Raw genomic sequence first — 12,177 nt, 5'->3', positions numbered from 1 at the left:
GCAGCAACACAAATGTACATTTATGCAGCACTAATTGTAATGTTTCTGAAAATGCAGTAATACACAAGCGGATAAAGGTTACGCTGCTACATTAGTTAGCTCATCCTGCGTCATGTCATGGTTATGCCCATTTTTTGCCGTGGCGCACTATTCTTCCCCTCAGGTTGGGCCCAGAAAAATCTAGTCACTGTATCTGAGGCTGTGTGAGAGCTCTTTGATGTCAAATAAGTCAATCGTAACCACTTGAGGACCGCAGTGTTAAACCCCCATAAAGACCAGGTCTTTTTACATTAAATAGGCCACTGCAGCTTTAAGGCCTCGCTGCAGGGCCGTACAACTCAGCACATTAGTCACCCCCCCCCTTTTCTCCCCACCAACAGAGCTTTCTGTTGGTGGGATCTGATCGCTCCCCCACTGTTTATTATTTTTTTTTACACATATTTATGTTATTATTTTTATAATAAATTTCCTTATTTATTTATTTTTAATGCCCGCTCCCGCCAGCCAATCACTGTGTTAAAGCCTATGACAGCCAATCACCCCTTAGCCTCTGGAGGGGACAGCCGTGTCACACAGCTGTTCCCACAGCTGCATTAGATCGCAGCGCTGTACAGGGTAATTAGGCGATTGCCGCTGGGAGACTGAAGGCGGACCGGAGCTCAGCCATCCAAGCAGGGATGCGCGCATTAGCGTGTGCGATCTCCTGCAAACCACACCCCAAGGACCTTACGCTGATCAGCTTTAGGCGGTCCTGGGGCTGCCGCCACGGCCACACCCATCAGCGTGACGTGGTTTGCTAGTGGTTAAAATGCTATCATGATTTTTACTGTGAACATTTGCGAAATGATTGTTCATTAAGCCCCATTGACATAATTGCAGGCGATCTTCTAAAAGGTTGGAGGTTTAAGGGGTGACACCATGGGTTTCCACACCGGGTGACACCAACCCTAGTGACGGCTCTGGCGCTAAGACCTCTCCAATGCTAACTTAGCTTTACTGTGAAAATTTGCGAAACGATTGTTCATTAAGCCCCATTGACATAATTGCAGGCGAACTTCTAAAACCTGCAGCCACAATTTCTTTAAAAAATAAGGGTTTACCAAAGTGCCCCAGAAACTTGCAAGAATCTACCCTTCATATCCCGAGGTCTGTTTTAGGGGTTGTCCTCTGGTTCCATGTACCATATATGGTGGGAATGCCCAAAGGTTTCCAGAATCTGGACTAAAATATCTGCGCTGATATCTAAACTTATGCTTAGTCCAGACAAGGATCCCAACATTTTACTGTTATATCATAAGCCCGACCATATGAAACATGCGTAAACTAATTCTACATATGGCTTCATCTACCAAATTATATATTGATTCACAATGGAAACATGAAGATCTGCATTACCCAGCCATTTTAGCAAGAATAGATAAAAAAAAAGATTTATGAACGGATTAATTCAAGGATCCAAGATACTATGCACCACTTTGAGGAGGTCTGGAAACCATGGACAGAGCACAGAAGAGGGGCTACTATGACTGAGATCTTAAATGTCTGAGCTCTTCTCTGGGGATGGAGTCCCTTGGTGTATTTAACGTTCCTCTTTTGGTCCTTCCTTTTTGCTACCTTGAAGTCTTTTGCCTTCATTACAATGTAACCATGTTTCTTGCTGTGATACCTTATGTTATTTTTAAGTATTTATCCTTGGTGAACCAACACACCCTGTTTACAGTGTCTTACCTTATTGCAACCTGATACTGTTTTATTTGTTTCCTTTGGAGACAGTTATGTGAATACATTGTGATCTGTTTCTCTTTTTTTTCTCGTGATATTGTCAACTGTTTTCTATTTGGATATCAACAAAGCACCTTTTGAGCACTACAAAAAGGTGTACCAAATGTCCCAAAACCTGGACAGTGGATGGCGAGACGAGGCAGATCAATGGCAAAATATTCACCCAAAAATACATATTTTCCACGAAAGCTTTTTTTTACGGTTTATAAAGACAATGGTCGCTGTCTTTAGCGGTTAATAGCAAAGCAGCCATACATGCTAGCATCAGAACATTTTCAGGTTACATTAAGGGGAACAGTAGGAACAAGAGGAAAAATAATTTCAAAAAGACCTTGTAGTTTTGTAAGAAAATAGATTTTGAATACTTAAAAAAATGTTTTGAAAAGGCTGCAAAATGACATTCTGCAGCAGAATTCAGAATGTCATTGCTCTGGGGCTTGCTATACTTAGTGTAGCAAGTCCAGGGCTGGGAATGGGATCAATGGTCATCTGGGCAGGGATGGACATGTGCAATGTTCTCCGTCATTTGTCAGGTATCAAGAAGATGTGGATCTGGATCATTTCCGAGGCTATTGTCATGGAAGTAACGAAAGGTAAATATTTATGGTTAATTAAGATCACTAAAGGACTTTTTGGTGTTTCTATTTCATTTTTGTGGAAATGGGTAAGTGGAATGTGTAACTACTGCTTAACAAATGTTGTGCAAATAGAGTGATTCAGAATGAAGCTCCTCTTGCAGCCGTTTTGCATGAGATTTGTATATGTAACAGCACTCTGGTCTTTTTGCAGATGGACGTCTGTTTGATGCTTATGTTTCTTTTTGTCCCTCAAACATTGACACAAAGTTCACAAACTTCATCCTCAAACCTCATTTGGAGAACAGATATGGCTACAAGCTCCACCTGGATGAAAGGAGTCTCCTGCCCAACACAGGTAACCAGCATTCACTCACAAACTTCTCATTATGCTTAAGATAGGTTTCCTGCAAACTCCTCTGGTGGTTTGCAGTCAGGTTGGAAAGCTATGGATCAGAATGATTTCCCTACAATATTGTGGTGATTCCAATCAAAGGAGATTGCACACAAGTTAACCAGTAATCAGTTTAGGGGGAGTGCTTACTACCAAATAGTCCAATCAGCAATGTGTACAGTAAAAGGCAAAGGAGGTAGCGCACATGCACTATGAAAGCTGGTCCTGACAAAGCACTACATGCAAGAGAGAGAAACTGATATGGACCCCTACACTGTTTTTATTCACCTCCATATGTGGTGGTGATGCCTGTTAATGCATTTTCTAAAGCCTGTGGAATAAATGTAAGCGTTTTAGTGGATGTCCTATCCTGGTAATGGAAGTGTCTGCAACCACGGTATTAGTTCTTTATTGGTCATGTGCTTGTAATAATCACTTCTATAGTAGTGATCATTAACACACTGCTTCCCATCCCCTTCTTGCACCTCTGACACTGTGGTTGTCCTTGGCAGGTTTTGGTGCGCCATATCAATTGTTATGTATAGCATGCTTGAGGGGCCCCAATGCAAAACTTGCACTGAAGCCCACAGCTTCTTAGCTACGCCACTGCTTGCTGAAACAGGTTCACAGGGCCTCATTTTGTAATACCTTAGTGTAAAATGTCTACAGCCTCTCTTGCAGATGGTAGGCAGATGGTAGGCTGATTTATAAACCTGATGATGATAAAGTATATTTTAATTTGAGTTTACTTGCCTGTAAATGTGTAGTTTATATGCCATAAGTTATAATTAATTTATAATGATCTGATGCAGTGAGCAGATTTCAACAGACTCAGGTGGGGCATGAAAGAAAACCGCCTCCAAATTAGTAAAACAATTTATACCAATCCATCACAACTGCCAGAAACACAACCAGTTAACGTTAACTCCAATAACAATGAACAATTCGGTATATAGTGTAATCAAAAATAGTAATACTTTATTAATATCAAAATAGGGGATAGGGTTGGGATAGGGTAATTAAAACTACAGAAGGAAATTTTTGCGGAGTCAGCATCAGCAATATATATGGCCGGCCATACAGTTAATCACACAACACACACCACGCACTCATATACTCCCCCATGCAGTTTAATATATTAACAGCGCTGTGAGAATGATAATGAAGGAACCATGGTTCAGAGTCCTAATCAATTTCTCAAGTCTCTTCAGGGTTAGTGGCATGCAGATGGTTAGTCAGACTTCATATATATATAGCAGCTAGTAGCAAACTTCAGCAGTTTAGTAATGCATGCATAGCGTAATGTAACATGGGTAGATCTCACCAGTGTCTTTTAGAAGCTTCAGCAGCGCTGCCTCCAACTGCTATTAGATCAATGGGGTATATGTAATCATCAGGAGCTACTCTTCTCGCCAGGTCATCAGGTCGGTAGCCGTGTGCAGGGCGCAGCGTGGAGACTCGGCTGGCCGGCGTCCCAGCTCAGCTCAGAGTATACTCTCCGCGAACTTCCGTATGGAGCGCCCGCCCTCTGCCCGCAGTGGTTCCTGGGTAGGGTAGTTCTCGTGGGTAGTTCTGGACGGCCACACGTTGCACTGACTCCGCCCACCTAGTATATGCCATAAGTTGTCAGGTTTTAGCTTCTGGGCGGTGCAGAACCCTAATTCCTCGAATAGATTCATTTAAAAGGGTACCTGAGATGGTGCGCTCCCCCGTCTGCACCTGTGCAGTACTACTGCTCATGCCCAGAATGCTACTGGCTACAGGGATGCGCAGCCCGGCCACACATGCTCAGTAGCCCTGTACCAGAGAACTTTCCAGGACGAATTGTGGAGGATCCAGGTGGCGTGGGAGTGATCAGCCAGGAGGGGGAGGAATCCCCATGATATATATAATTTTTAACTTTTCCACCATCTCAGGTTTACCCTTAAATTGAGGTTGTTGTGATCCAGCTGTTGGAAAAGATCTTTCCTACAGTTTATGTACGAAGCAGGTTATTTTAGCGTGAGGCACTGAACGCTGCCATAGCAGCAGTGCTATACTGTCCACCCCACGTAATGGTAATTTGGGGCTCCGGCGGTTGCCAGACCGCAAATTACATCTCCCTTCGAGTTGTGACAACTCTGAGGAGGAATAGTTTTTAAAGAGACACTGAAGCAGAAAAAAATGATGATATACTGCAATGAAATGTTTGTGTAGTATGGATAATTACTAGAACATTAGTAGCAAAGAAAATATTCTCATATTTTTATTTTCAGTTATATAGTGTTTTTTTTATAACATTGCATCATTCTCTAATATTTGCAGTTTACACACTACTCAGCAATCTAAATGATGTTACAGAGCAGGCTAGTGAACTTTTGAACCCTTCTCTGCATAGAAAAAGAAAATACAGTCATACAGTGAAATATCAGTTAGATGATGTTTCAGAATATTTTTATCCTGGTAGAATATTAATCCCATGACAAAATGCTGATTTTATGGCTTGCAGACTCCATAGTAGCCATTATTTACAATGAGCAAATTTATCAAAACCAGCACAAAGAAAACTGGAGCAGAACTGGTGCAAACGTGGAGCAGATGTCTAGATCAAAGATTCTGAATTAGTCGCTCTGAGCATGAGCTCCACTTATGCACCGGTTTTGCACCATATGTGCTCCAATTATCCTTGGCCTGGTTCTTATAAATCTGCCCCAATGTTCTCTGAAGTGGTAAAATTGGCCAATCTTTGAATGTGTGTATGCACTTGTCACAGCTTTGGCCTGTGATCTGTAATCAGGGCCATTCACCAGCATGGTACATGATAAATTGTAAAATTCTATCTTGTATATAAATTGTGGTATCAAGGTAACTGACATGGGAGGTTGAAAAGCTGAGCGTTAACTAGATGTTCTTGTGGTACTCTGAGAAGTTTTTGTGGAATCTGATTAATTCTTCCTGTGATGCTGTCCAGATTAATAGGATATCGTCTATAAATCGGAAGTATGCCCATGGTTTAATTTCACAAGTTGAAAGGAAGTTTTCCTCTAACCTGGCCATAAATAAATGTGCATACTGGGGTGACATTCTACTTCCCATAGCACTGCCCATTGTCTGTAGATATATATCATTCCAAAATGAAATTAGTTGTGAGTTAGTATATACCTGATAAGTTGTAGTGTGGGCTCTGTTGGTAGATCATTAAGCTGAAGGAAATGTTGGCAAGCTGCAATACCGTCCCCCTGTGGAATGTTGGTATAAAGGGATTCGACATCCATTGTAGCCAGGATTGCACCTTCTGGGATCGGACCCATGGCAGTCAATTTGTTAAGAAGGTCAGTGGTGTCCTGGATGTAGCTGGCTGTATTCCTTACCATGGGTTTAAGAATGTTTTCTACCCAACCAGATATCTTTTCTGTTAGTGTCCCCAAACCAGAGATGTATTTTTGGTAAGATGTAGAAGGTGCCTATTTTAGGATTAGCTGGTATTAACCCATTCGCGTTCCGTCGTTTTCACTTCAGAAATGTTCACCTCCCATTCATTAGCCTATAACTTTATCACTACTTATCACAATGAACTGATCTATATCTTGTTTTTTCCGCAACCAATTAGGCTTTCTTTGGGGGGTACATTTTGCTAAGAGCCACTTTACTGTAAATGCATTTTAACAGGAAGAATAAGAAAAAACGGAAAAAATCATTATTTCTCAGTTTTCAGCCATTATAGTTTTAAAATAATACATGCCTCCATAATTAAAACTCATGTATTGTATTTGCCCATATGTCCCGGTTATTACACCGTTAAAATTATGTCCCTATCACAATGTATGGCAACAATATTTTATTTGGAAATAAAGGTGCATTTTTTCCGTTTTGCATCTATCACTATTTACAAGTTTAAAATAAAAAAAATATAGAAATATTTCATCTTTACATTGATATTTAAAAAGTTTAGACCCTTAGGTAAATATTTACATTTTTTTTTTCCGTCCAACCCTCCAGGACAGTGACATTGAGATTTGGGCTCCGCCCCCCAGAAACAGGAAACACCCAGCGTGAGCTCTATAAATCTGTTCCCAGGTATCCACACCTCAGTTGTGTGTTTCCTTCCCTGGGAACATGAGCTCTGTAAAGGGAGCTAGCTGGTCAGCAGCCTGGGAGTGCTGAGGCTGGTAATAGTTCCCTGAGGGAGCCTGCTTCACTACCCTGGAGGGTTGGAATATTGTTGCAGCAGAAAGCTCCTTACCTGCTTAAACAGGTTTTTCCCCTCTAGCAGCCACCTGAGCGGCTGTGCGTGCTAGAGGGAGGACAACACGGAGCAGCCCTGACGGAGGTCCTGGACGCAGCGGTGGGGGAATATCGGCTCTGCACGGAGGAAGGATGGCTTTGCCCCCAGTCTAGCGGTACTTCCGCCGACGAGTGACTTCACTTCCGCATTTTGCGCGGCTGCAAAACAGCGTTGTGTGCGTTCCTTGTGGCACTTAGCGTTTGGCCTTTGCCGAGGATGGACGCACGAAAACTTCAGGATCAGGTAAGCCGGCGGAGATCTTGTGGGGAGCCGTGTTTGATCACGGTCTGACTGGTCGCCGCACTGGTCTGAGGTTTGATTATGCTGCTCAGATGTATTTAGTCAGCATATGAATGACAGTGGCTAGATCAAGGATATTTGCTGAAGCTGTCTTTTTGTGGTGGCACATTGTTGTTTAAAACCAGTTAAACATGGATAACTGCACTGATCTTAAGTTTAATTACTAGATCAGAAAAAGCATGTTAGACTACTTGGTGATTTGATTACTTAAATGGAGCAAGATGTTTGTTACCAGTTTAAGTATTGTAAAAGTCCTGATAGTTCATGTCACAAGGGCCCTCGTGGCTGACCGCACTTAGCCTTCTAAACGGTGCCAGCGCACAGATCGTGCGAACTCTGGTCGCAGTCAATGCGCAGGAACCGTTAAGAATTAGCCGCAGACAACTCAGAAGGGAGCCTGTGAGACACGGGTAATTACAACGTCACCTACTGGTTCAGAGTAAGCTGCCACCACCGCGGTTACTATGGGACTGTGGGGCCCACTAACTGACTGACTAATCCTGCGAATAAAACGGTTAAACACACGATATTCTGTCTAGCCAACAACAAACAAACAGTAGCGTATCTTCAGAGACCCGGGATCATTTCTGTGTGTGCTGATAAGCAGGGTAGCGAAACAGTGAATGACTTGGGGAAAGTCGTTTATTCACGCAATATAAATAATTAATATATACAGACAATTATGAAAATCAACAATTATTAAAACAGTAATAGCCAGTATGAAAAATAAAAGAAGGGAGAAAAATACTTAGTTCCTGGAAAGATGTCCTTATTGTGGGAAGAATCATAAAGTTCTTGGTTTCAAAGTCCAGAGTTCAGAGTTCAGACCAGGTGGATGCCAGCATATCCTCAAGCTGGCATCTGATGAGTGCAAGATGGTTCAGTGTGGAGGACACTGAGTTTGGGTCCTCAGCCATTCTTATGCCCCTGCTTCAGTAGGAGGGAGTGAGGGCGGGGAGCCATACACCGCCTTCAAAGATGAGATGAGCCCTCCCCTTGTACTGGGGCTAGAAATCATATCTACCCATATATGGGCTCTATCTCACAGAACCGTACAGGTCAGGGCAGATTTATTAACATTTTCAGGTCTGTCTCGATTTACCCAGCGCCCTGATACCAGACATGAGGGGTGGGACCCCTGTGGTATCATCAGGGCACTTTGAAACTGCCTAGCTGGCAGTCCTTACCTCCGAAGGTTCTGAAACTTCCTCAGAACCAGCACCGGGGCTCATGCTACACTTCCCCCACGTTTGGTGAAGCTGCCATCTCAGGAACCCCAGAAATATTACAGATCTGGGAAGTTATGGATTATGCCATGAGCCTCAGGTTAATTCAGGAGGTGTTCTAGCTGCTAACAGCTGACTTTCCTTTGATCTTTAGCAGAGAACAGAGTGTCAAGACCTCCCGTGGATTCGTAGCCTGCTTGGGTGCACCTAGGCATCCTTTGGTTAATTAACATCTCCATGAGATCAGCTAAGTGTCACCTGGTTCCCAGAGCCAAAAGGGAAATTGTGCCTTCCACAGGGAATATGTCCAAGCTAACTAACACCTTCCCCCCAGGCTGTTATTTCAGCTAAGACAGATTTCCCAGCTGTTCCTAGGCATAGGGATACTACACGTCAAATCTTGGTTCTATTGATCTGAGGCGCAATCGATGCAGGAATCGAGTGCGATCGTTCTTTTCTTCACGGGCGGTTCCAGGACGCGCCTGCGTCCCCGCAATCGTCCGTGACAGCCCTCCCCCTTGTCCGTGGCTTAGCCACTCATCCGCAAGATGTATGGCGGCGCCGCTAACCTGGCTGACGGGCCTCAAGTTGCCGGTACGGCGGGAAAACCTATTGGAGCCTGGGGCTCGGTTCACCTGGACCGGTCGCGGTCTGCTACCCTCAGGGTTGACCCAACATGGACCGTTCTGGACAGGGCGTTTGCGCCACTGCAGTCGGACGTGGTGCCTGCCGGGACTGCTGACAACGGGCAGTGGGTTGGTTAGGTCAACAGCCAGCCCACGCAGGGTTCCCCTGCTGGGTGGCTGTGGACCTCAGGGAACCCCGCGGGAATCCCTGGACCTTCCCAGCTCCTGACAGACGGCACATGCCCTGCAGTAGTTTGCTACATCCCTGTTCATCCGGGGCCAATAAAACTGGTTCCGAATACTGGCGAGTGTCTTGCGGACACCCGAGTGCCCTGTCAGAGGATTACCATGTGCGGATTTCAGCACATGTCCCCTGAACGCACTCGGGACCACAAGCCACTTGGTATTCGCGTGGGATCTACCTGTAGGGGGCTGTACAGACTCACTGTACAGTCTCCCACCTTCCCAGTACACCTTGAAAGCGGCCCCGTCTGCGAGGGGCTCAGCGGCTTGCTGCCTGAGCACCTCCAGGCTTGGGTCACTTTGTAGTGCGGCTGAGAATACGGCGCTGTCAGTTTCAGCCAACTGGCTCAGATCACACGAGGCCAGCGGCTGAAAGGTCTCATCCCTGCGGTCAGAGGAGGGGGAGGAGGCCGGAACCCCCTCCACCTGTTCTGAGCTCGGGTTCTGAGCAGCGCAGCTGCGCGGTACTGCTAGCACAGGTACACTGTCAGAATGGCACAGACGGGCATTACTCAAATCATCATTGCATGCAGTAATGACATTGACAGGTATAGACATTTTTTCATTACAGACAGGTTGTACAAGAAACTCAGGTACAGTTACAGCATCATCACAACAGACAGTCTGTACATCAAACTCAGGTGCCTTTGAAGCAGGCACTATTGAACCTGGTACCCTTGAACTGGGCACATTCAACCCACCTCCCCCTGGTGCTCCCCCAAGTGTATAAAGTACCTGGTGGTGGGTGGAGAGTCCGTCTCCTTCCGTGAGCGACAAGGCGGTCGTGGCAGGTTCATAGTAGGACACAAGCTTGCCCAAATCAGTCCCCAGCAACACAGGGACTGGGAGATCCTTCATAACCCCAACAACCCGTTCTTGGACTCCTCCCACTCCCCAATCCAGCTTCACTTTTGCGTGGGCTATGTGGAAAAGGGTGCCCTCTACTCCAGTAAGGGCAAGGGATCGGCTGGAGCTGATGCTCTCCTTTGGTACAAGGTGTGAGTGAACTAACGTGATGTCAGCTCCGGTGTCTCGGAATCCGGTGACAACTTTGCCGTTCACTCTAACAAGTTGCTGCTGGTCGGTTCGGTCGCGGATTTCCTTTCCGCGGGCAAACAGGACAAAATCTGATGATCCAGGCTGTGGTTCGCTGGCGGGTTGCCTCTGCTGTGGGTGAGGTGCAGGTGATGCAGATGATCCAGGTGCTGGTGGTGTCTGTCTCCGCTCCGGACAGTCGAATTTCATGTGTCCGGGCTGGCGGCAGTAGTGACAGGTGACCTCTCCAGGCGCTGCAGGCCTGGGTGCAGCAGCTGCGCTGGGTGGCCTCTGTGGCGGACGGCTCACAGGGGCAGGAGGGTCTGCCGAGGTATGGGGCTGACCTCCTCTCCAGCTGGATGGGACAGTTCTGCGGGTATCAACCACCCGGGTAGTTGCAAAAGTCTCTGCAAGGTCTGCAGCGACAGTTGCTGAAGCCGGCCTGCGTTCTAGCACAAACTGGCGTACATCAGCAGGGCAAATGTTCAGAAATTGCTCCAGGACTATCAAGTCCTCCAGGACATCATAAGACCCTTTGGTGAGGCCTAGTGTCCACTGGCGGAGTGTGGTGAGCAAGCTGCTGGCCACATCTCGGTACGAATCAGAAGACTTTTTCTGCCAGGCCCTAAACTTTTTCCGACAGGCTTCTGGCGTCAGCTGGTACTTAGTAATGATAGCGTCTTTTATAGCAGCATAATCATTATCCTTCTCCGCAGGCAATTCTGCGAAGGCATCAAGCGCTTTGTAGCGCAGCAAAGGTGTCAGATGTCTGGCCCACTGGTCTTGGGACAGACGATACTGACGGCATGCTTTTTCAAAAGACCGCAAAAACAAGTCAATGTCTGTGTCTTTTTCAATATTAGCAAATTTAAACTTTGCACTTACGGGTGGTGCAGCTCCTTCAGCAGGGAGGCTGGGCGGTGAACTCCGGCTGGCCTGTTGCACTTTTGCCATGTTTAGCTCATGCTGTCGTTGGCGTTCCCGCTCAGCGGCATCCCTCTCCGCGTGGCGTTCTGCAGCAGCAGCAGCAGCCTTGCGTTCTGCAGATTGGCGTTCCTCACGCATGTACTGCAGGTACTTGTCCAGGTCAGTCTCCATCAGCTTTTGTAATGCCTGCTGCATTAGCGGATCAGTACAAACGGACAGTCCAGTACTGGCCGGTTCCAGGCGAGTACTTTCAGAAACTCTGGGATTGGGGTCCACACTGACATTCTCCTGCGTAACTGTTGATGCAGGGCCCTCAGGATGCACAACCTCTGTACGGTCAGGAGTCTCAGTCTCTGGTTCCCCTTGCCTTGAGTCAGATGGGTCAGCGTCTACCTCAGCAGACACATCGAGCTCCTGCAGTTGCTGGGTATCCCATTGAAACAATTCCGTTACCAGGTCCCCTTGTTTCTTGCGGCCGACATCAATGCCTCTCTCTTGGCAAAGATTTTGCAGGTCCGCCAGGCACATTTTCTTGTAGTTCCCGGACATTTCCACGCCAAATAAAATAAAACTTTTGGGGAGGGGTACTGGCTACACAGTCTCTCTGTATATATAAAAAATATATTGCCTTCCAGCTACACCAACGAATTAGTTCGTTTCTCGATAGCGCTAGCGCTATCGTAGATACTTTCAGCACAACACAGATCCCAACCGCTGCCTAACACTGTCACAAGGGCCCTCGTGGCTGACCGCACTTAGCCTTCTAAACGGTGCCAGCGCACAGATCGTGCGAACTCTGGTCGCA

The 12,177-nt window shown here is 46.2% G+C and overlaps 1 protein-coding gene across 1 annotated transcript in view; it reads left to right on the top strand.

The window, feature by feature from the left end:
* SIGIRR (single Ig and TIR domain containing) overlaps positions 1-12,177 on the top strand; it is a 76,369-nt gene that overhangs the window by 39,765 nt on the left and 24,427 nt on the right. The window contains exon 6 of the mRNA XM_068260097.1: positions 2,572-2,715. Within this exon, the coding sequence (XP_068116198.1) occupies positions 2,572-2,715 (144 nt within the window). The remainder of the gene's footprint in view (positions 1-2,571; positions 2,716-12,177) is intronic.

Source organism: Hyperolius riggenbachi, chromosome 11 (assembly GCF_040937935.1).
Source record: "Hyperolius riggenbachi isolate aHypRig1 chromosome 11, aHypRig1.pri, whole genome shotgun sequence".
Taxonomy (NCBI): domain Eukaryota; kingdom Metazoa; phylum Chordata; class Amphibia; order Anura; family Hyperoliidae; genus Hyperolius; species Hyperolius riggenbachi.
This window is presented reverse-complemented; position numbering and strand designations above follow the sequence as displayed.